Source organism: Eptatretus burgeri, chromosome 10 (assembly GCF_056783735.1).
Source record: "Eptatretus burgeri isolate ZD-2024b chromosome 10, Ebu_testis_v1, whole genome shotgun sequence".
NCBI lineage: Eukaryota > Metazoa > Chordata > Myxini > Myxiniformes > Myxinidae > Eptatretus > Eptatretus burgeri.
In genome coordinates, this window is record NC_140970.1 from 60,751,291 (window position 1) to 60,775,168 (window position 23,878).

General features: G+C 42.9%; 1 protein-coding gene across 3 annotated transcripts in view; it reads right to left on the minus strand.

The window, feature by feature from the left end:
* Positions 1 to 23,878, minus strand: part of LOC147018681 (LIM domain only protein 7-like) — a 158,282-nt gene that overhangs the window by 76,815 nt on the left and 57,589 nt on the right. For 2 of the 3 annotated variants that reach the window (XM_085898602.1, XM_085898603.1), the window contains exons 4-10: positions 17,369 to 17,475; positions 14,844 to 14,874; positions 14,398 to 14,562; positions 13,918 to 14,053; positions 8,899 to 9,124; positions 1,383 to 1,454; positions 285 to 542 (exon numbers count right to left, since the gene is read on the minus strand). In XM_085898602.1, coding sequence (XP_085754728.1) covers positions 285 to 542; positions 1,383 to 1,454; positions 8,899 to 9,124; positions 13,918 to 14,053; positions 14,398 to 14,562; positions 14,844 to 14,874; positions 17,369 to 17,475 — 995 coding nt within the window. The remainder of the gene's footprint in view (positions 1 to 284; positions 543 to 1,382; positions 1,455 to 8,898; positions 9,125 to 13,917; positions 14,054 to 14,397; positions 14,563 to 14,843; positions 14,875 to 17,368; positions 17,476 to 23,878) is intronic. The other variant, XM_085898604.1, reaches the window with a different exon arrangement.

The window sequence follows — 23,878 nt, forward strand, 5'->3', positions numbered from 1 at the left end:
GAGAGAAAAAGAGAGAGAAACATAAAATAAATGAATAAAATCAATGGGAAGGAGAAATTAAATAAATGGAAAGATGCAGGGAAGGAGTGAATAAAGAGAAAAAAAAATGTGGTGGTGAAGATATATAATAAAATGGGGGAAATAAGAATTATGAAAACGAAAACAAAAGAAAAATGCACCGAAGAAAAAGACCAATCATGATTTTAAGTAAATGTCGACGACAAGGATGCGATGAAAATCGACGCGAGGCTTTTTAGCTTTGCTCAAGACCAGCCTGACCGAACCTGTGTCCAATCTGCAACATGGCCTGATCTCGTAGACGCTGGGCAGACTGAACCATATTCTCCCATCTGAGTACGTCTCGCGAATCACTGCGAGCTGGAAGAAAACGATTGTGTGGGACAGCTGGCGTTCGGTTTCCTTGCCAGCCACGTCTCGCCGCCAGATCGTCCTTCTCCACATCCGGTTCCCCGAGCCTCTCCTCGTCCTCCGAATCCCAGTTGAAATCCCGTGGCTGAATTTTCTGTTCTGTAACCTGGAATCTGGCATATCAAGGTCACGAGAAATGAAGACAAGCTGCGGCTCGAAGCATCCACACGGTGTGGCACACCATGCAGGGATAAAACCACACGTTCAGGTTCAAGTCAAGTAAGCAGATTGCTCTGCAGTGGGGGAAATCCTTCCTATCAAAACCTTGGCCTAATACTACTCAGTAAGCACGTGGAGAACAGCTAAGCAATTTGCCAGTTGCCAGTGTGGGAGTGGGGATTGAGGGGGGGGGGATGGAGGAGGGGAAACTCCACAACATTACGGGTGGATGTTATCATCGAATCATCTAATCATTCCTCTTTTGCAAATGTTAGCCATCGAGATGTTGTCCTGCATTGTACCTCCACTTCCTCTACCATTCAGTCTCAACTTCCATACTAGTGGAAAAAAATAAACTATTTATCTAGCCTTCTTCAGGGGGAGAACAATTGCCATACAATCAATGGCTGCACTACCTCATAATGACAACTTGGGTTTTTATTCCAACAAAAAAGCTTATTGGGCTGTCTGTAAAAAAAAACCCAGCTGGCTCACCAATACCATTCAGAGAGGAGATAATCTGCCTGCCCAACCTAGTCTGGTCCAAATCATACTTTTACACTTTGCGCTTGACTTAGGAAGGCATTTAAAATGATAAAATGACTTAGGAAGGCATTTAAAATGCTACCAAAAAAAAGGAAATGCCACCAACATTCCCAAGTTGAAATAATTGCAGAAAAATAATATAAATCAGCAATAACAACAAAAAAAAAAATTGGAAGGAAAGGAGTGGTAGTGGATGCAGGAGAACACTGCAAGTGTAAGATCGCAGGCACACAGGAATTCCAGCCAACCTGTCCACTTTCCCTTGCTGAATGGGGAGTTGGGCAGGTTGCTGCGCCTCACTCATCGACACCACCAAAGGGCTGGGAGGAAAAAAAATGCAAACAAACAAGGTAGTGGGAGTATCGTGTTCGATCCTACAGCCAAAGTCGAACCAACAAATCGTGGCAAAGTTCTGGGGCAGAAATGAAGCTTACCTGTTGTAAAAGTAAGGTTTGTGTTAAAATGGGAAGGTTATATTTGGGTTATAATCAGAGTTGAGAAATACGAGTGCTCTTACAAGGAAATGCAACACAGGAGACGGCCATTGGGCTCATCGAGCCTGCGTTATGGATGCAAACATACAGCTTGGATAAACTATTCAACATGCCTCTGAACATCAGCTTATGCAGGAGACAAGCATGCATCCCTGTACCAATATCCAAATAAAGATGTGTTTGGGTGCTGTTAACAAAATATAGCAATTAAGGAGACACCTTTGAGTGCTTCATTGTATGCACGAGGAAAGTCGACAATGGTATATCATACACATAATTGGTCAAACCTCTGGAGTCTGAACACACGCTTCATCAGGAATTGGATCCAAAGTGGGGCCCAGGAAAAAAAAATAAAGTACTTTATAAACTGACCAATGTATTTTTGGGATAAGAAGAAAGCCCAACATAAATAATGAGATAATTATTGAGTTAGATGAGAAAAAGAACCAAGGAAGCATTTTAATAATTTGGAGTTTTTTTTTTTATTTGGAGCACGCACGCACGCACGCACGCACACGCACGCGCACACACCTCCATTCCACCTTCTGAAACTTGCATATGGAGATAACAACCAACGACACACATAATTGGCAATTGTTATCTCGTCCTCTGCTCAGCGGGAGATGGGGTTTTGCAATTATTTGTGTGTCTGCGTGTGTCTGTTTGGGTCGTATCCTTTTTTTTTTTTTTTACTATTTGAGCTCTTGCCATCAAATATTCAACATCGCTTCATAATGACAATATGGAGAAGACAAATCAATAATTTGGTCAAAAGGTCAAAGGTCAGGGTCACAGAAAATTGTCAACTTTCATCCAATTGACCTGAAATTTAAATTATCATTTGGGCTTTTGTTGTCAAATTTTAAACAAAGCTTTATTATGAGAATATGGAGAAGATGACAAGAATTTCGTCAAAAGGTCAAAGGTACTGTTTGGCATATGGAAGAAGAAGAATAAATCAGAATACAAAGAAGATGGGCTTTGCATTTTCAGATGGTTTCTAGTTACCCTCGCCAGAGGAGAGGGTCTTGTATTTCGGTCCATTTGTTTGTCCAAACGGAACGTGAGTAGGTGCATTATTTTCTATTCATTATTTACATAAACGATTTGGATAGTAGGATGAAGAGTAAGCTTTCCAAATTTGCAGATAACACAAAGCTTGGAGGTGAGGTGGATAGCAGAAGGGGTGGTGATCAGATTCAGGGGATCAGATTCAGGAATAATCCCGAAAGTATTGATACTTGCATAGATTGGGCAAAAGATTAGCAGATGGAATTTAACCTGAGCAAGTGTAAGGTGTTGGGGATGGGAAAGAACAATGAAAATAGAGATTACAGGATGCAAGGGGTAGTTTTGGAGTGTGTCACACAGGAGAAGGATCTGGGGGTGGTAATCGAGACTGGAGGTAAGCAGGCAGCACAGTGCCAGGCAGCTACAGGTAAAGCAAATAGGGTTTTGGGTTGTGTTTGGAGAGGGATCATTTGTAAATCAAAAGAGGTGGTGTTAACATTGTACAGGAATTTAGTAAGGGCCACATCTAGAATATTGTGTGCAATTTTGGTCACCACAACTCAGGAAGGACATGGATGCCATAGAGAGGGTTCAGCGTTGGGATACTCGATGGATTCTAGGCCTAACTAGACTCAGCTATGAGGAGCGGCTGAAGGAGACGGGGCTTTATACACTAGAAAGGAGGAGGTTACGAGGAGATATGATGGAGATGTTTAAGACCATGAAAGGTAAAGATAAAATAAGTGCAGATGAATTATTCAACAGAGTAGAAAGTGATAGGACCAGACGCAGCAGCCTGAGAGTAAAGAGGAGAGTTAAGATGGTAGTAAGGGGTTAGACCCCTAAAACCCCAAAGACCCTATGGACGCCTAACCTCCTGTAGACTCTGTGGACATCTAAGACCTGATAGACCCTGTTACACCCCTCAGAACCCTGAGACTCTGTTAGACATTTTAGAACCCTAAATATCCTGTATAGTTATTTACCTTTATAACCCCTAAGACCCATAAACCGCTTTTTACCCTTTTCAACCATTCGACCTTCACATCTTTCAAACGTTTTAATACCCTTTAGACCCCTTTGACCTTTTAACCCTTTTTAGATGTCTTAAGACCATTTAGACTCCTTTTGACAATTCTGATCATTTAGACCTTAAATTACACCCTTTATATACCCCTTCCTTCAACCTTTTAAGAGCCATTTAGACCTTTTTCAGACCATGATGTGACCTTTACAACTTTTCAGACCTTTGACTTTTACAGCTTTACAACGAGACCATTTAGGCCTTTCATTTGTAATCAATGACCTTTCATTTAGTACATCCTTCCATTTATTTGCCACACAAAATACACCACACACACACACAAAAAAAGTCCTGGCGAGGGTCTTCAATCTCCAATCGCTCTTTCTAGTTATGATGTTGCAAAGGAAATGGAAGATGCTTTGGCAACCAAAACCCACAGCGATTTACTCGGTCCTAAAATACAGAATCAATTGCACCACAAACAGAAATATAATGGAGATATTCACAAAGGAGAGAACAAACTTGCAACAGATTTAGTGGTTTGAAAAGATGTAGAACAACTTTTAACACCTGGAGGGAAGTGCAGGAGAGATTATAGTCCTAGTCCTGTGGATTATAGTCTTGCATGGTTGAAGTCGAATTGATAGCACACTGGGGTGGAGCCAGTCAGTGCAGAGCTGGAAATAAATAAATAAATAAATAAATAAATAAGTAAGCAACGAACCAGAAAGGACCCCCTACCCCCCCCCTCCCGAACATCCTGTGATGACTTCAGAAGCTGTTCTGCTTCCTGTCATGAGATGCCAACAATGCACATATCTTCAGGCTTCACAGCAGAAAGAGAGTACATTTATCATATGGGATCCCTTTCCAGGGGGAGGAGAGATGAAGGCCCTTGTGAGCTCTTGGAAGCTTTAGGGAGCCAAAGAATCATTTGACACATCAGAAAATAATTAGACTCCATGTGACTCTGGAGCTCAGTTTTGAGATGCGTTTAGGATCGCATGTATCAACACATAGAGTGAAAGTGAGTAGCTCAAAGTAACAGAACTTCATGGAAAGGTTGGCTGCCGAAGTGAGAGGTGGATTGATATGTCAGTCATTGCAGTAGGAGAGGGTGGAAACCTTTGTTTTAGATCCACTGAATGGCATGTTCCAAGTGCTGGATCAGAACTTGATATTTTCCAAATCTGAAGAAACAAGATACTGCCACAGCCTGTCATGTAAGGAAGCAACTTGGAACAACCGTACGATGTCGTCAAATTTCCAGTAAAGCAGAAAAAACGGTTGTTGAGAGAGGTTTAAAGGTCATTTATGTGGATCAGCAATGAGAGAAAGCTCACAGTACTCTCCCCATGATAAACCAGCTAAAATTGAGAGCACAGAGGATACAATCCAATCCAAATTTAGAAAGGCACTTTGTAGAGCACATACTTCTGCCAGTCAGAATCTGTCAACAACATTTTGAAATATCATGCAATAACACTGTATTGCTTGTTGTTTAATATCATGCAAATATCATGGAATTTGAAATATCATGAAATATCATGCATCTCTTGATGGTGGTGATCCAAGTTCGAATCTTCACCAAAATTTAATCAATTCGTCCTCGTCACACACCTAACCTGTCCACCAAGGTTCGTCCGAATCCGTCCATAACGTTTTGAGATATCCTGCTCACAGACAGACAAACAAACAGACGACAGACAAACGGGGGTGAGAACATAACCTCTGTCCACTTTTGGTGACAGAGGTAAAGATCATAAAAAGATGGCAAGCACAACCAGGTGAACAGTGCCAAAAGCCTGGCAGATTTCACCGACGATACTACTCTGGCATCTTCCTTGGGATTCATGAGCACTGATCCAATGTTGAGTAAACAGAAGAAGCACATCAATTGTGGGACAGCTAGGACAGAAGCCAAACTGAAGATGGTAAATTTACTATTTGGAAAAAAAAATAGGAAAAGAAGATAGTGTGTGTGTGTGTGTGTGTGTGTGTGTGTGTGTGTGTGTGTGTGTGTGTGTGTGTGTGTGTGTGTGTGTGTGTGTGTGTGTGTGTGTGTGTGTGTGTGTGTACACGTCGTTGATTGTTGTCTCCATTTCGGACTTCAGAAGGTGGAACGGAGTCCTCCCAGTACTCGAAGTATCCACCTTCGTTTCGGTGAAGGATCGTGATTCATGAGCTAAGTTGTGAAGTTGTGTTGTTCTCAGAGTTTTGTTCAAAGAGCTCTTTTCAGGATGGTCACCGAGTCCCGGACAGCATCCACCTGTAGTTATTTTGTGGTAATGTTCCAGGGATGGTTTGTAGGATCTTTGTGAGGTTCTTCTTTATCATTCCCGTTGCTCCAATTATCACTGGTACAATTTCGGTACTCTTCAGCTTCCAGAATCTTTTCACTCAATTCTTGAGATATTTGGCTATTTTCTTGATTTCTGTGTTATTTCGATCAAAATCACTGGGTACTGGAACCTCAATGAACAATGCCTTATTTTCCTTTTGGTATCCGAGTCTTATGTCTGGTCGCAGTGCTTTGTTTTCCATGTTCACACTGGATGGGATCATCAGCTCATACATGAGCATTGTGTCCTTGTTTTCAATGATTGCTTTTGGTTGCTTATAACAGGAATTTGGCCATGGTATCGAAACATAAAGGCCTAACCTTTTCAAAAGGCACCTGAATGGACCTTTGTAACATCCACAAGTACTCGTAAATGGGACAACTGTTTTTACATCCAATACGAAAGAATGGCGTACTCAATGAAGCTACACCATGCCTTTGAATGAAGGATCTTATCTAGTTGGGAATCAAAGCAGGAAAAACAAACTCAACGAACAGGGGACTAGTAAGACTCAAGATAGTTTTCTTCTGTATGCTGTCAAGTACAAGATGCAGAAAGATATTGTTGTGGTTACCAAATTCGCAAACCACCATTCAGGTCTCTTAGGTGAGGTATTTCGGTAAGTACATGTGTAGTTAGGCCCAAACCCGTTGTCTAGTGGGAATACATGTCATTTATGCGTGCTGCGAATCTTCAGGATAGCCGTTTTTCTTTTACTATCTTTATTTTGGACCAACCGCCATGATTACCACCACAACCACAACATCAACCACCAACCACAACGCCGCTTCACCACAACCGCCACGACCTTCACGTCACACCTCGCAACCGTCGCATCGCCACCGTTCTTGCGCCGCCTGTGGGTACCGGTGTTGGACTCGTGCAGGGCGCGCGCCGAACAGCGTGTACAAAATCACGGATTTTGTGCTTCAAAAACGGATCAAAAACAACACACGCCCACTTTTTGCCGTCCAATCGGTGAGCGAGGGGCGATTTGGCCCCGCCTCCAGGGCGTTGGAGGGCGATCGATATATGCAAATTTATGGATCAAAAAGCATTCACGCCCACTTTTTCTCGGGCCAATGGGGAGCGAGGTGAAAGGTCGAAGGGAGGGGGTCAAAGATGAGAGGGCGAAGCTACGGGGCTGATAAAAGGACCGTGTTCGTCAGTCCAGGGAGTAGGAGAGTAGGAGAGTCGAGAGGGAACAGAGAGTCAAGACTTCGCGGGCGGTGGAGTTGGCAAGAAGGAGCTGGTCGTCGTGTGCGTTGGAGTCGGAACGGAGGGGACGGAGCTGTGGAGAGGCGGCGAGGGCAGACGAGGGGGTGCTCGCGTCGTGCAGGGAGCTGCACCCCAGGGAGGCCGACAGCGCGACCTGGCCGAGGTGGAGACGCTCGTTGCGGGGCAATAAAAATCCTCTATACCCCGAGCATCAGCAACCCCCTCCTGTTTCCCCCCGCGCTGAGATAGTGCGACCAAGGGGGCCCCTTTCCCACCCCCTACCAGACACTGCCCGCGAGGCCCGCGGAGTTGAGGCACCATCGCCGCTCCGCGTCTCATCACCAGACGGGTAGGCCCGACCCGGTCTCGGCCTCAGGCCCGCCTCATCTTTGAGGGTATTCTTTTCCTTGGTTTTGGGTATGTGTTGTCGGCGCCGTCTGTGAAGTAGAATTGTATAAGTGTTGCCGTGTGCTCGGTAGTCGGTATTAGATCTGCATTGTGTCTTCGCTTTTACATTTGCTTTTTGTGTAAATTGAATTGTGTTTTTCTTTTCTGTGTGCTTTTGGTGGAAGTGAATATGTGTGCTTTCCGTTTGTCGCGAATAAATGTGCTTTGTGTCGAACTGTTTCCCGCTTCGCTTCGTCATTTCTTTCTTTGAATCCTCATCTTGCTTCACGTAAAGGGTTGGTAGTGGGCTGAATACGCCCGATAATTAATCGAACCGTCGAGGTCGACGATAACACCGCTCGGTTATCCCGATAGTACGGAACGGATCGCTTAAGTGGCCCGTGTCCGAAGTCGACCTGCGGCGAGGTGCGATCGCCCGGTCTACCCTCCGCGTGGGTACTTAGGTAGGTCGAATTTGGCAAGCAACCCTATCCCACGCGGGGGCTGATTGGCTCGATCGCGGTGAGACCGAAAGGTCCACCCGTGACTGGTTCCCGGCGTTAGTCCGAGAGGGTCACGACTGGATTGTCCGTCCGGTGGGCGACGTGCCGCGATTCGAGTTACGTGGCCGTTCGCACGCCGGCGGGCGCGAATCCGCAACAATATCAACTACTTACATCTGGACACAAGGACTGGTGCAGATGGCAACCTTCTTGCATACTCATATACAATTGTGATGTTTGGATACCAGATCTGGAATTGGAAACGTTAGCTTGCTGGTGTCTAAATGGATAAGGTGGTTGGCTTAGGATGTCAAGGTCCTGAGTTCAAACCCCAGCTGTGCCAAAATAACATCAGGTGGGTTGACTGAGCCTGTCATCCTTCCAAGGTCAGAAAAACAAGTACCAGCTTACTGGAAGTGAACCAGTCAAGTATCATGTGTCAGAATGGCGACCCACCAAGGATTGGTGCCTCCTTCACCAATGAAACTACCATGTGGCCTTACGCACCTGATGGTGCAAGGATCATGTATCCAATTGGAAACACTCATCACCCATAAGTATGGTTAAAAAAAAAAGTTTACTCCATGCACAATTCAGGCACCACAATCCAAAAGTAAAGTAAGTGTCACCCGTTTACTCATTTTGAGTGTTTCTGGTGACCCTCAATGTTGAGTGACAAAACTCGAACGAAGTGTATGAACCCATCCTCATAAAAACGATGTGGTGCAGAATTAGGAATGTGTGTGAAAACAAAGCAAATAACAAAAGGTATTTTACCAACATACCTGGTGAGATGGTTCTGTGAGCCTGTGTTTGACTGAGACACAGTGGGCTGTCCAGGTAAGACTCCAGTGGTGAGGTTGTGTTGCCCAGGTAGGAACTGGTTGAAAGGGGCTGCCGGACGAGGCTGATCTGCCATTGCTGAAGTCCTCCTTGTGGCCATATCATCTTTCTGGATGTCTGGCATTTTTGTTGCAGGACTTTCCACTTCACCACCAATAATTTCAAGTTCTGAGAACAAAAAAAAAACATAACCACAAAATAAATAATTAAAACGTTTTATCACCCCAACAAATGAATCAGAGATTTTCATCAAGGTAGTCAACTGTTTTGGAGAACATAAACTAATGATGTCTGGATAATACAGGGTGGGGCATTTATATTTGACACATCTAAATATTAATACTGAAGGCCCAATTTTGTGCTCCTCCTAGCGGTCACGTCACGTTTTTCTCAGTACTGTGACCTGGATTGAAAGAAACTTCGTACCTGTAAGAGTGCATCGCACATAGTGGCAATAGTCAACTTTCAACTCTGAAGCAGAATAAACACTTTTCGTTGAGATGGGGGCGAGGAGTGAAGAGACGGGGGCATGGAGTGAAGAGATGGGGGCAGGGAGTGAAGAGGCGGGGGGCAAGGTAAGCAAATTTTTGGGCGAGGGTAAGGAAATTGAAAGCGGGAAACGGGGGGGAATGGGGCGGGGGATGAGGTGAATTAGGCGGGGTTGAGTGTGAGGGGTTGGACAGGGGGACGGGGGCCCGGGGGCAAGTGGGGCGGGGAATCAATAGATGGGGGTCGGGGAGTGAAGAGGCGGGGCCGGGGTAATTAAATTTTTGGGCGGGGGTAAGCCAATTGAAGGTGGGGGGGGGAATGGGGCAGGGGCGGGGGATGAGTAGGCAGGGGAAAGCACGCCCTGTCCAGTCCATGTCCCTCGAGTGTGGGTGAGCTGGTGAGGGTGGTTGAATGAACGGAATCCGTCTGTGACGGGGCTTCGGCTAGTTTGTAATCTTTCTAGCCGGAAGCAGTCTTGGCATAACTACTTATTGTTTTCTTTGTTTTACAGATAACACTTGAAAGTTTCTAACGATGGAGCACTTTAAATGCAATGAGCATTTATTTATGTTATATATATATATATATATATATATATATATATATATATATATATATATATATATATATATATATATATATATATGTGTGTATATTTTTTTTAATGCAATGAGCATGCCAATTTCACAAACAAGGTCATCATGACAGATGAGGCAGACTTTGATTTGGCAGATTTAACTCCACCAGATTTCTTCCTATTGGGATTTCTGAAGGGCAAAGTTTAAAAGGAACATCCAACATCGATCGATTATTTGAAGGCAAACATCACTGCAACCATCCGCTCTATTGATCAAGAGACATTGCTTGCGGTAATGAATAATATGTTGATCCGCTGGCGTGAATGCACGAATTCGAAAGGGGCCCATTTGTCTGATGTAATTTTTAAGAAATAAAGAATCAAAATTGATTTTAAAAACTTGAAGTATTTGATTTTCCAGTTTGATTTGATTTGAAGTATATTGATTTGCCAGATACTATGTTGTATTGAAAATTTATTTTATTTGGTTTAGAAACAAAAAAGTCATAAGGATAATAAAACCGTCAGATATAAATGCCCCACCCTGTATTAGAAGGTATGTCCTGTAATCACAGTTGGACACAAAACACATGCAAACTAAAATGGAACTCGGTAGAGCACGTACACCAGGCTACACCAGGCTGAACAGTTTACATTTTGTATGCCACCGATAGGTTGGATCTGAATCCGGACCTTAACCAAAATCGAATCGGCTTGTTCTTGTCAGCAAACAAACTCGTACATCTCGTTTTGCCACAAGTTATCCACAACCTTTTTTAGAGAGATAACATGCTATACATAGTTTTTGGCCCTATCTCTCATTAGTGAAGAATCACGTTAAAAATTCTCGTATTCGGATGCAGATTCAAATCTTCACCAAACTCGAATTAATTCGTCCTTGTCACACACCCAACCTGTCCACAAGGTTTCATCTGAATCCGTCCGCAACTTTTCGAGATATCATGCAATATAGTTTTTAGCCCCATCTCTCAACAGTAAAGAGTCACTTAAAAATAAAATAATTTTGGTATCTGGAACTGGATTTGGATTTTCACTAAAATTAAGCATTGCTGTCCTTGGCGAGTCAACTCCATGGCCAAAATTTTTCAGAATGATTGCTTGAAAACTGTGGCCAAAAATCGTGTGACAAACAGATGAACAAGCCGGTAGGCAGACATGGGTAGTCGCCTACCCAATAGAACCTGACGCGATGGGCCCGTTCGATGGGGAATGACCTAAGGATTAAGCACAAGAAAATTCATGATTCTCGCTTCAAGGGTTAATGCTGCAGATTGTTTTTTGGTTTAAATACCCCCACATTTGGAGGTTTTTCGGCCGCTGCTTGGCAACGGAGCGGTCCATAGCAACGGTTCTTTCTCACACATAACTAGGACATACCATGAACCTACTATACCAGTTTCATATATATCTGACTCATAGTCTCTGAGATATAACGAAGTTCGCTTTTTTATTGTTTTCGACCAGGGTTCATTCAAAGTCTATCTTCTCCGACAGTTTTCATAGGATCCGGCTGGAAATGTTTGACAATATGGCTGAATGTACTGCCCACAGTCGCTCGTGGCTGGATTTTTGATTTTCGAAAAAATAATTTTTTTAATGATTTTTCAAAAATTTCAAAGTACCTTTGCTAGGCAACGGTGGTGTCCATAGCAACCGTTCTCATTTGCACACTGCGAGGTCATGGTATGAACCTACCAACCAAGTTTCATCGAAATCACCATTTTAAATACTGATAAGGGTAGAACAAATCTCAATTTTTTTTTTGACGAGATCGACGACCCAAAAAAAAAAAAAAAAAATCACTCGGTGTGACAACTTGGTAAAGCAGAATGGCACACCGTAGAGAACATTCCTCCACCAGGCTGAATAGTTTACATTTTGTATGCCAGCGATAGGTCTGATATGATTCCGGATTTTAACCAAAATCGAATCGGCTTGTTCTTGTCACCCAACCAACTCTTCCACCTCGTTTTGCCACAAGTTATCCACAACTTTTTTTCGACAATAACATGCTATACATAGTTTTTGCCCTATCTCTCAATGGTGAAGAATTACCTGAAGAATTCTCGAATCCAGATCTGGATTCAGATCTTCACCAAAATCGAATCAAATAATCCATGGCACACACCCAACCCGTCCACCAAGTTTAATCCCAATCCGTCCTCAATTTTTAGATCCTCGTGGAGGTTCTTGTTGTTGTTCTTGAACAACGTTGTTGTTCTTGTGGACTTTTTTGTTTCACAGCCTACAGTCTTCATCGAAACTTCCTGAAACTTGGCATATATATCTAAAAATACCCTGCGCAGACAGTAACCATCTCCGACTTTGAAAATTCCTCCTAGAAAAAAAGTTATGACGTCAAAATATATCCGCTAATGGAAATCGCCGAAAAAATTATGTCCTAAACTCGGCAAGCTTTTTGAATTCTGTTTGCGGGAATTGAACAGGGCATTAGCAGAGATGAATTACCACACATATGATACATCACTATGACGTCATATCAATTTTTATGACGTCATTCCTATTTTTTGACATATTTTGTTTCACAACCCAGAGTTTTCATCGTATCTTCGTGAAACTTGCCATCTATATGCAGAAAGCCCACGCACAGGCAGTAACCATCTCCGATTTTGGAAATTCTTCCAAGAAAAAAAAGTTGATGTCATAATATCGCCGCTAATGGAAATCGCCGAAACCATTATCTCCGAAACTAGGCAAGCTGTTTGAATTTTGTTTGAGGGAATCAAGCCGGGCATTAGCACAAATAATTTATCGCAAACCTGATACATCACAATGACGTCATCATTAAGAGGACGAGGATATTAACTCATTCGAGCTTGTTTGAGATGACATGCAATATCGTTTTTGGCCCCATCTCTGAATAGTGAATAATCACTTGAAAAATTCAGATTCGGATTCAGATCTTCACCAAAATTTAGCTTTGCTGTCCTTGGCTGGTCACCTACACACACAAACAATTTCAAAATGATTGTTTGAAAACCATGGCCAAAAAATCGTGTGACAAACAGACAGAAAAATGCTACAAACCAACATCCCTGGCAAAAAATTTTTTTGCCAAGTAACAAACACAGGTGAAAAAATAACTTCTGTCCACCTTTGGGGGAGGAGGTAATAAATAGCTCGGTCACTTCATGTATGGTCAAGCTGATTGAAGGGCTGGCAGGATAGCCTAGAGGTATACATATTAGTTTCTGAGCTGTCTCGTCTAGGGTTTGAATCCCAACCCAGCTATACACCGCCACTCTGATGTTTCGCATGCAGGGCGAGGCATCGATGTGCGTTTCGTTCCTCGGATGGACGTTAAACTGGGCGTCCCGGCTGCTTACATTAGTTGGTGGACATTAAAGATCCCAGTGTCCTTCGCGAAGCATCGGCGAGCTTTCGCCGGCACCCTGGCTGAATTCCAAATTCCTGCTCTAATTTTTAAGGGGGCACTGCATCAGCGGTACAGCCGCACTCCAAGCGAAACGATGGAAAACCACAGCCATGTGCTGAATACGACAGAAGAAGAAGAAGCCAAATGAGAATTTCCTTTCGGAATAATACGTTTAATGCACAATAACCTTGCAATACCACATATTGTTGCAAACGTTTCACCATATTCCAGTCTTATACGATCAAATCTCTGACCAACGATATCAACTGCCCAAGGGCAATGGACTCAACTTGGAAAAATTCTGGATCTATGCATTAGGTTTTCACCGCATTGAAGATTGCTGTGCATGCCAATGAACTGATGTAACCACATTATGCCTTTTCATATCCACTTGGTGAATTGAAACATTCATTCAAAAGAGCGCACACAGTTAGATAGTGGTATAATATCTCAATACAATATACATTCAATGCTCACTGTCCAGAGAGCAGCACACTCGGTCGTGTGGTCGGAGAGAATCCGAGTGCGATTGAGGACAGGAATGTGGAGACGGTGTGTCACTCTGCTCCAGCTCCCAGCTGCTGCCCAGTACACTGTCTGTTTCGTCCGTCTCCTGTACAAGCATCACGACCCTTCATTCCAATTGGAATCATTGATGTGCTTCGGCTTTCTAATCTTTCACCATTCATTTCTAATTATTGAAGACCCGAGGTTAATTTTAAAAAGGGCAATTACGAGCCGGTATCCAACATTACGAGCGGGTTCAACAGAGGGAACTAGATTTCAGGGCCGAGCCTCAGTAATGATACAACCGGAAGAATTAATTTAATAAATGAATCTGTAAATCGCTAGATAAAACGACGTGCATTTATTCACCGATGCAAGGAGTCCACATCGCAAACTAAACACAAAGCTGAGGTTGACACCGTCAATTGTGCGTACAAATACAATACCCACCTCGGATTGTGCCAACAAGGTGGCAAAGGCTTTGCGGTTCAGTGGAGCACCATGGTATTGAGGCAGTTTACTGGCAGCACGGCCGAGCCAGTAGATCGTCACAAGAACCTGGAGATACGAGGTAAGCTGTCGCAGGACTTGAAACATAACCATCAAGAGATTAGGCTGCAATAAATGTTGCCAAAAGTTAATTAACTCTTTTTTTTTATCATCGGCACATGAACCAAATAAAAATTTGCTCCTGTGCAAGAACATTTAAAAATAAACAATTTACATGAACAATCTGAAAGTGATGCTGTTGGCACTAATAGGATCAACCTGTAAATTTTAAGTGTGTTCACCAACAAGCTCACGTATTCGAACAACGCAACCAGTGAGGGACGAAGTGAATCCAGTGACACAACTTTGTCACGTTATAATTACATGAAAGTTGAAATGAAACGTACGTTTTTTACACTCCTGTTGGCTTCAGATGAACTGCAGGAAAACAACAACAAAAAACAACAACAACAACAACAACAACAAGAGGAAAACAACTTCAGATAAACTTTAGGAAAACAACGTCAGCACATGTTCAAAACAAGAATGGCATGCAGTCGAGCACATACCTCTGCCAGACTGTACAGTTTACATTTTGTATCCCACCGATCGGCTGGATCTGCATCCAGACTGTTCATCCTCGTCACGCACCAAAATCTAATCGGCTTGATCTTGTCACCTACCCAACTTGTCCACCAAGTTTTGTCATAGTCCGTCCGACAACTTTTTGAAATATCATGCTGTACATCGTTTTTAGCCCAGTCTCTCAATGGTGAAAAAAATATAAAAAATCACTTTTAAATTAAATAAAATTCTCGTATCCGAATCTGGATCTTCAGCAAAATTGAATCCCCCCCTCCTTGTCACACACCCAACCTGCCCACCAAGTTTCCTCCGAATCGGTCCACAACTTTTTGAGATATTATGCTCACAGACTTACAGATAGGGGTGAATACAACCTCCATCCGCCTTCAGTGGAGGAGATAATGATTAATGTATTAATTTTTCTTTGACAATAGACTTGGCTACAAACAACAACAAAAAAAAAACAACAGCAGAAACATAATGGAATCCATTATCACAGTTGATATCAAATCCTTCCTTTTCTCCAAGTGGACTGATCTCAGACCATCCGTTCAAATTCAGACCAGGTCACTGCCCTGGATGTGCTGCTTCAGAACTCCCAACAATGGATGGAGATCCTAAATCTCAGACAAGAGATCAGAGACAGGGCAGGGGGAGGCTCAGAGGGTGAGGGATGTGAGGGAGGAGGGGAAGATTGGGGGGGGAGGGTGGGATTGGGTAAGGGGTGGGATGGGGGAAAGATCAAGTTTGGGCCTCAAAATCAGCCATAATCTTTTTTGGGCAAACCAGATTTCCAAGATGGCCTCCAAAACCAGCTGCTAACTGGGCATGCTTGGTCATGCAAGGTCTCTCCTTGGCCAATCTGAACAACCTTACAAGGTCTTCAAAATCATCGATCTCTCTCGTGATGAAGTCTTTGGGCCTGTCATTCTCAAATTGCAGACAGGTCGGTGGTCTCCGTCTCCTACCACCTCCTTTTTGGTCTTGAATTCTCTCCTCTCTTGGCTCTGCACCCCAGGGTTTACGTCATTTGCCAGTAACCCACTGCTGGTGAAACTCAAAATTCCAGGCTCACTGCTCACGTCCACTCATTCATTCCTCTTTTTTTAACCACCTGTGGAATCAACTTCCTTAGTCTTTTCAATCTTTCTTCCCTCGAAGATTTCAAGACTTGTTCACCACCATCTCAGATCATCCCCCATCCACAATGATGATCTCTTCTACCCCGATTGATTGATTATCTCTCTCTCTCTCTCTCTCTCTCTCTCTCTCTCTCTCTCTCTCTCTCTCTCTCTCTCTCTCTCTCTCTCTCTCTCTCTCTCTCTCTCTCTCTCTCTTTTTCCAGTTTTTCCTATATTTTCGGTGATTGAGTGTTTGGAGCCATGTCCATCTTGTTCATCCCTTGTGTTCTCCCCACATTTCTTGTCTCTCCCAAATCTCCCATTTTCCCTCTGGTCTGCTGGCAATGTCACCCCATACCCTCCCTCCCCTCCTATTGTTCTTTTCATTGTTATATCCTGGTCAGTTGGATGTTCTTGCTCTTCCACACACCGAGACTGCATAGACAAAAAACAACACCAACAATGAAAAGAACTACTACAACAACAACGATGACAACATGTGTGAAGTGAAGTTAGTAAAATATGAATAGATTTCATTCTCTCCAGGAAGAGTCCGTGTTTGGTATTAATGTCTTCAGGTTGTGTCAGCAGCACAGATGTGACGAGGCCAGCGTAGACAAAGAAACCAGACTAAGCCCATGCCTTCTTTGCACGTCAGCTCTAAATGCAGTACCATGATTGGCAGAGTGAAGGGGGCAGCTGTCTGATTGTGCCTTGCATTTCATCAAAACCGACCCAGATAGAGTGGCCTGGATGGAATGGAACGGCAGTGACAGCTGATGGCATGGAATTTGGTTCAATGGTCAGGTGATGAATAGACACTGCAAGATAATCAGACTCTATAAGTCATCATGTGCACATGACCCTTTTTGGAAATTACGAGTCAAGTAAGCTTGGTGGAATGTTTGTGGGTGTCCTAAAGAAAAATGAGACTGGTATTGGAGGCACAGTGTTGTGCCTCATGCTATTTGCTCGGCATGCCGGCAAATGCGAATTTGTTAGAAAAGCGTGGGTGATCATTAACAATAAAAAAATATTTTTAAAACCTTTGTTCTCTCGTTAGCTCACAGGATCATCCCATTTCATTTCAATAACACACAAGAAGCAAGTTTGGAAAGTTGACAACTAAGCTAGCTGCAGAAGAGTTCCTGGTTTAAATTCAAGCCAGAATTGAATTGAAGTATTTATCACCGACACAAGAACGAGAAGCCAAACATCATGCGTACGTGAGAGTGTGCCGCGTTGTTGGATCTTGGAGGTCACCCGGGTCGAAAAGCTGGGAGACTCCCAGGCCCAGGCTGGCACAGCCACGTAAAAAAGCACCGAGGTTATCCTGAAAATAATAAATAAATAAATAAATAAATAAATAATGAAAAAGGTTACCATTCATCGGTTTTGATCACATTATCATCCCTTCGTAAACATAAAGAAAATGAAAAAAAATTGGGGTGGTATCATTGAGAAAAATTGACAAGTTATATACATTTGTTGCCTCATCGTTGATGACAAGTGCTCAATAGAAATTAAAGGACCACCTTGTCCCTCCACCAAACATCTCTGTACTGTATTAAATATGTATGTATATATATATATATATATATATATATATATATATATATATATATATATATATATATATATATATATATATATATATATATATATATATATATATATATATATATATAAGACCACAAGGGGAAAACCAGAGATGTCACTTTTTATAAATTTCAGGGTTATTGCACCTGCCAATAGTTGGAAACATAAGGTTTCCTCTCACAATATTACTTTAACAAATAACCAGGGGTGTCACATAATTTATATGGTATAAAGTTTAGCCGTGCAATGAAAAAACAAGTGTTGTCAAAGCTGAACAAGTGGAAACCCAGAGTTGTCAGTACTTTACTCCTGGTTATCTCCCTTTCATTCATGTTAACTGTTCCACCATAATATTCAGAGTTGAGAAACTAAAAAATGAAAGGTTGCAAAACTTTCACAGCATAAACTCTGAGCACTACAATGGCCTATTTGGTTATATTATTGGCTCCGTAGTTGGTGCATATCGTGGTTCAAGCCTGGTCAAACCTTTATTGTGACTTTTATGGGACCCATGCCGTGGCTTAATGGTTAGGGCGTCTGAGTACCCATCATCATTCGATGTACCCACCGCCCAATCAACCTGCTTAGGTATATGAGGGAGTCACATGAGGTGACTTCGGCTATCGCGGGGGTGGTTTATCCTTGGTTTTCTCCCGGTTTCCCATCATATTAAGTAGTACGGAGTAAGAAATGGAGAATCCGTCGTCATATAAGCAAAATACCCTTGAGTATGGCATTGAACACCAATCAAACAAAAAACAATGACCGTTTAATGTTGAAAAAAAAAAATCTGTGATCACCAAAGTCATGTAATGTATGCTAATAACCAACAAGCATGAATTTGCTACACACCCTGGGTTAAAATTGCATGGCAATTATTAAACAAGGGAATAACCAGTGATGCCAGTTTGCAACATTGCTTCGTTCTTTGCTCTTAAATAACACAGAAGCTTGGCAAATGCTACACGCTTAATTTGATCGGCCAATGATCACTCTTCCTTTTACTGGAAAAGAAATCTATATGACAGTTATTAAACAGTCCACCAACATCTTGAAACTTTGTTTTTCAGTTTCTTCAAAATTGACTTATCCTGACATCTCTGGTTTTCCCCTTGTGGTCTTCATATATATATATATATATATAGATAGATATTCTATATATATATATATATATATATATATATATATATATATATATATATATATATATATATATATATATATATATATATATATATATATATATATTTATCACTTTCTCCCTTTCCTTTCTACTTGCAAGACATGAGATAAAAAAAACAAATGATCGATCAAAAGAAGGAGTCATCGGATGCATAAAGTATTTGTTTTTAATTGTTCACAATGAAAGTCTCTAAAAATATGTATTCAAAAGAATAAGTGCGCACTAAAACCAAAGTAATTTCACAGAAACTAGAATGCTTTTTTTTTTTTACCTCCGCCACCGAAGATTGACGGAGGTTGTATTTTCACCTGTTTGCTTTCTTGTTATGACGAAAATTGAAATTTTTCATCATGCGTCGGCCTTTCTCGTTTGTCGGCTCCACTTGGCTCGGCTCGACTAGGCTTGGCACTGTGAGCGCGATAACTCATGAACGCTTTCGGCTATCTTCGTCAAGCTTTACCAGAGGATTCTGAAGGACAAAAGTGAGGCTGTGAAGGTTTTTATTTTTTTATTTTTACTATACATGTCAAGGGTCAATGTGGCAGTGACGCCATTTGCATGATTACCTTCGCATTCTGCGAAAGGTTATGTTTTGGTCGGCGCGTTTTTATTTATTTATTTGTTTGTAATTTTGTGATTCGTATAACTCAAAAAGTATTAAACCGAATTGCATGAAATTTGGTGGAATGATTGGTTATTAGCCAGGAAGCATTCGATTAGATTTTGGGATCGTTCGGGTCAAAGGTCAAGGTCAAGGTCACGAAAAGGTCAAAATCGTCTTTTTACGATAACACGGTCAATTTTTATTCAATTTGCATGCAACTAACGCCAAAATGTTCAGAATTCAACGCCTCATCTTGTGATATGCAATATGACACAATGACGCCCATACTCATTACCGGTTAGGGGTCAAAGGTCAGGGGGGTCACGACCTTGAAAACGAGATTACCTTCTCTTGTTGAAACGTTGTATTCACCGAGCTTGCGAGTGAAGACTCGCCAAAACGACGTGAGTTGATTGTTGTTGAGTCCGTAGCCCCCGAAAGTCGGGGGGGGGGGTTATGACATTATGGATATGTGGTTTGTGTCATAAGACCATTCATATGAAACCAGTTCCCCACACTCATACCAAGAACAAAAAAAAGTAGTGGCGGCGAAGGTATGCGCTCTATGAGTGCCCGTTCTAGTTTTTGTCATGTAATGCTACTGGCTGACACCTTGATTTTTTGTCTGTCTGTCTACTTGTGAGCAGGATATCTCAAAAAGTTCTGAATGGATTTGGACAAAACTTGGTGGACAGATTGGATGTGTGACAAGGACGAATTGATCCTATTTTGGTGAAGATCCAGATCCGGATACTCGAATTTTAAAAGTGATTCTTCACCATTGAGAGAAAGGGCCAAAACGATATCTCGAAACATTGTGGATGGATCATGACAAAACTTGGTGGATGAGTTGCGTAAGTTACAAGAACAAGCCAATTAGATTTTGGTTAAAGTTCGGATGCAGATTCAGCCTATCAGAGTGGGCTACAAATCGTAAACTGTTTAGCCCTACCGAGTGCAGTTCTAGTTTATATCTGTCACAAAAACATTTTGCAAATCTTCTGGCCAGAAAGAGTGAGCAAGGAGGTAGAAGGAAGAAGTAGAAAGAAAAAGATCATGAAGGGAATTAAATTGAGAGGATGGAGATAGATTTGGCATCTACTGCATGTGGAAAACAACAACATCACAAAAAGAGTGATATATTAGAAAGCTGAAAGTCAAAGGAGGGTTAGACGACCTACAGAGACCTCGCGGCGTACGGTGAAAAAGGATCTGAGGGAGCTAAAACCATCTGGACTGAGAGCAGTCAGTGGGGCCAAAACTGACAAAAGTGGCACGAGTTCCTCAAGATGATCCCTCTGCCATCAGGCATGAAAGGATCGTAAGCAAGTAAGCAACATCATCTACAGGAGAAAGACAGTCGACAGTAGGAAACATTGATGTACCTTTACGTGACAGCAAGGATATCAGCAACCAACGGACCCTCAAGAGAATGGAAAATGGAATAAGATAAATGGATGTGATTATTGAACTTTTGTTTCTTCAAAATATCTGTCAGCTTTGAATATTTATTTCATCAAGATCAGTCAAATTGCTTTTTGTGAAAAACTAGAAGAGGAATTGCTGTAAAATGAAGGTTTGATGGGAAATTATGAGCACTTAAAAGTCATGAAAGCATTCGTGAAGCACCAATTAAATAACATGTGGGGCAATCAAAAAAAAATATATGAACAAGAAACGCACTCATCAGACACATGTTTCTTATATTTACAGGAACGAGGCACATGGATGAGAAAGGTGGAACCGATGGTGAGACAAAAATTCAGGGAATGAATGAACAGCAAAACAGGAGAGGGGAGAGGAGAGGAAACACTGAAAATAGCAAGTAAGATGGTTGGCTTAGGAAAGGTTAATGGGGGTAATAAAGATAATGGGTCAGAATCGAGGATGACAAGAGATTGTGGTGTACTGCTCGCTTAAAGTCCTGGATGGAAGAGTGAGGTAGAACAGCCTCTGGAAGGCGGTTCCATAGATGTGAGGAGTGAGGAATGAAAGAGTTGAGGTGAGCAGTCAGCCTGGATTTTGGAAGTTTAATCAGGAATGGGTTACTTGAAGAATGTGTGCATCCTGGAGTGGATAGGGAGGGTCATGTGACAGAGAGTGGAGGGAGTAATATCAGAGAATCAGGTCAGGTCAGGTATGGGAGCATGTGCCAGAATAGCGCGTCGCTGCATCCACTTATCTGCCGGTACTCCAGGGGCCTCCGTCTGGCCATCCCCCAGACAGATGCCAGGCCCATCCCCAACCCCTTGCGATGATGGTCAACCTGCTGCAACCACGGGGCACGTGGTCGGCCCATTGGCCTCCGCCACTCATGAGACTCCCTCGCTGAGAGAATCTGGTGAGCAGGATCAGCTTCAGGAAAACGAGCCACATGTCCATACAGCCGCAACTGACGCTCACGGACTATGCAGGTAATAAATCTCATTTGAGTCTCTCTCAGCAACCGCTCGTTGGACACAAAATCTGACCAGCGACAGCCAAGGATTCTCCGAAGAGACCTGGTACCAAAGGAATTAAGTCTCCATCTCAGATCCCTGGTCAGAGTCCAAGTCTCACATCCATAGAGCAAGACTGGAAGTACCAAGGACCTGAAGACTCAGACTTTCATCCTCTCGCACAGATACCGGCAGCGCCACACCCCATGATCCAGTGAATCAATGACTCCCCAGGCCCGACCCAGACATCTATTGACCTCTGACTCACAGCCAGCAGAGACATGAATATCACTGCCAAGGTAAGTGAATCTCTCCACGACCTCAACATCCTCACCACAAAGACACAGACAGGACAGCAGCATCCAAGATGTCATTGAAAGCCTGGATCTTAGTTTTGACCCAGAAAACCCGTAATCCCAGCGGCTCCGACTCCTTATTCAGCACCTCGAGGACCCCCAAAAGGATATCTAAGGTCTCCGCAAAGATGACTGCATCATCTGCGAAATCAAGGTCCGAGATCTTGACATTCCCAAACGATGCACCGCAGCTTGATCTCTCCGACATCCTCCCGAGAATCCAGTCCATACAAGTGCTGAAAAATGTGGGGGCCAGTACACACCCCTGACGAACTCCAGTAACAACTGGAAATAAGTCAGAGATGGTACCACCACATTTCACAGCACTCTCAGTACCAGAGTAGAGTTCAGACATCAGATCGATCAGTTTTGGTGGCACCCCACGAAGACCAAGAATCCTCTTGAGGGCATCCCGATTCACTGAGAATGAATGGTTAAAAAATAAAAATAAAAATCAGAGAGGGAGAGACCACTGACCTGCCTGTGAGAGGAGAACAACAGACCTTGTGCTTTGGCCTCATCGCAGGAGATTCCAATAATTTTGAGAACTTTAGATTCCCTAGATTCCTACAATATAGGAGGGACAGATGTGATGTTGGGGTGCCAACCCAAAGCGGAGAGCAGTACTCCATTGAGCTATCAACAAAGGTCTAGTAGATTGAGCTCTGATTTTCCAAGGAATGACTTGGATCGACAGACAATGCCTGGTCTGTATCTGGCTTTGGAGGCCAGATTTGCTATGTGGTTGGCCCAGGATAGGTCTTGGCTGAAGGTGAGGACTACAAGTTCCAATGAACTTAACTGAACCTCTTTCAGTGGATGACCAAGGAATTGACAGGTGGGTTCATTTTTAACGATCCTTCCGGAGCGATATGGTGATACTGAGATTTTTAATAATTCGAGGACAAGTTCCATTTATCAGACCAGTCTAATCATGCCAAAAAAGAAAAGCACAATGACGTGTATATTTAAATTTAAAAAAATGCATTTTCTTACTGATTACTATCGATGTTGAAAATAAAATAATGTTTGTGTATCTTGGACTAGACATGCGAGTACATTCTTAGGATACTTTGAATGGCACTCGACAAAGTTAGAGTCTATGACTTAGAGATTAAAGCCTCAAGCAAGGTCACACGGGAAACAAAGCATCAGGCCAGGTCACACGGGAAACAAAGCATCAGGCCAGGCCACATGGGAAGCAAAGCATCAGGCCAGGCCACATGGGAAGCAAAGCATCAGGCCAGGCCACACGGGAAGCAAAGCATCAGGCCAGGCCACACGGGAAGCAAAGCATCAGGCCAGGCCACACGGGAGGCAAAGCATCGGGCCAGGCCACACAGGAAGCAAAACATCAGGCCAGGCCATGCAAGAAGCAAAGCCAAAGGCCAGGCCACGCGGAAAGCAAAGCCAAAGGCCAGGTCATGCGGGAATAAAAGCCAAAGGCCAGGCCGCGCGGGAATAAAAGCCAAAGGCCAGGCCGCGCAGGAATAAAAGCCAAAGGTCAGGCCATGCAGGAATCAAAGCCAAAGGCCAGGCCACGTGGGAAGCAAAGC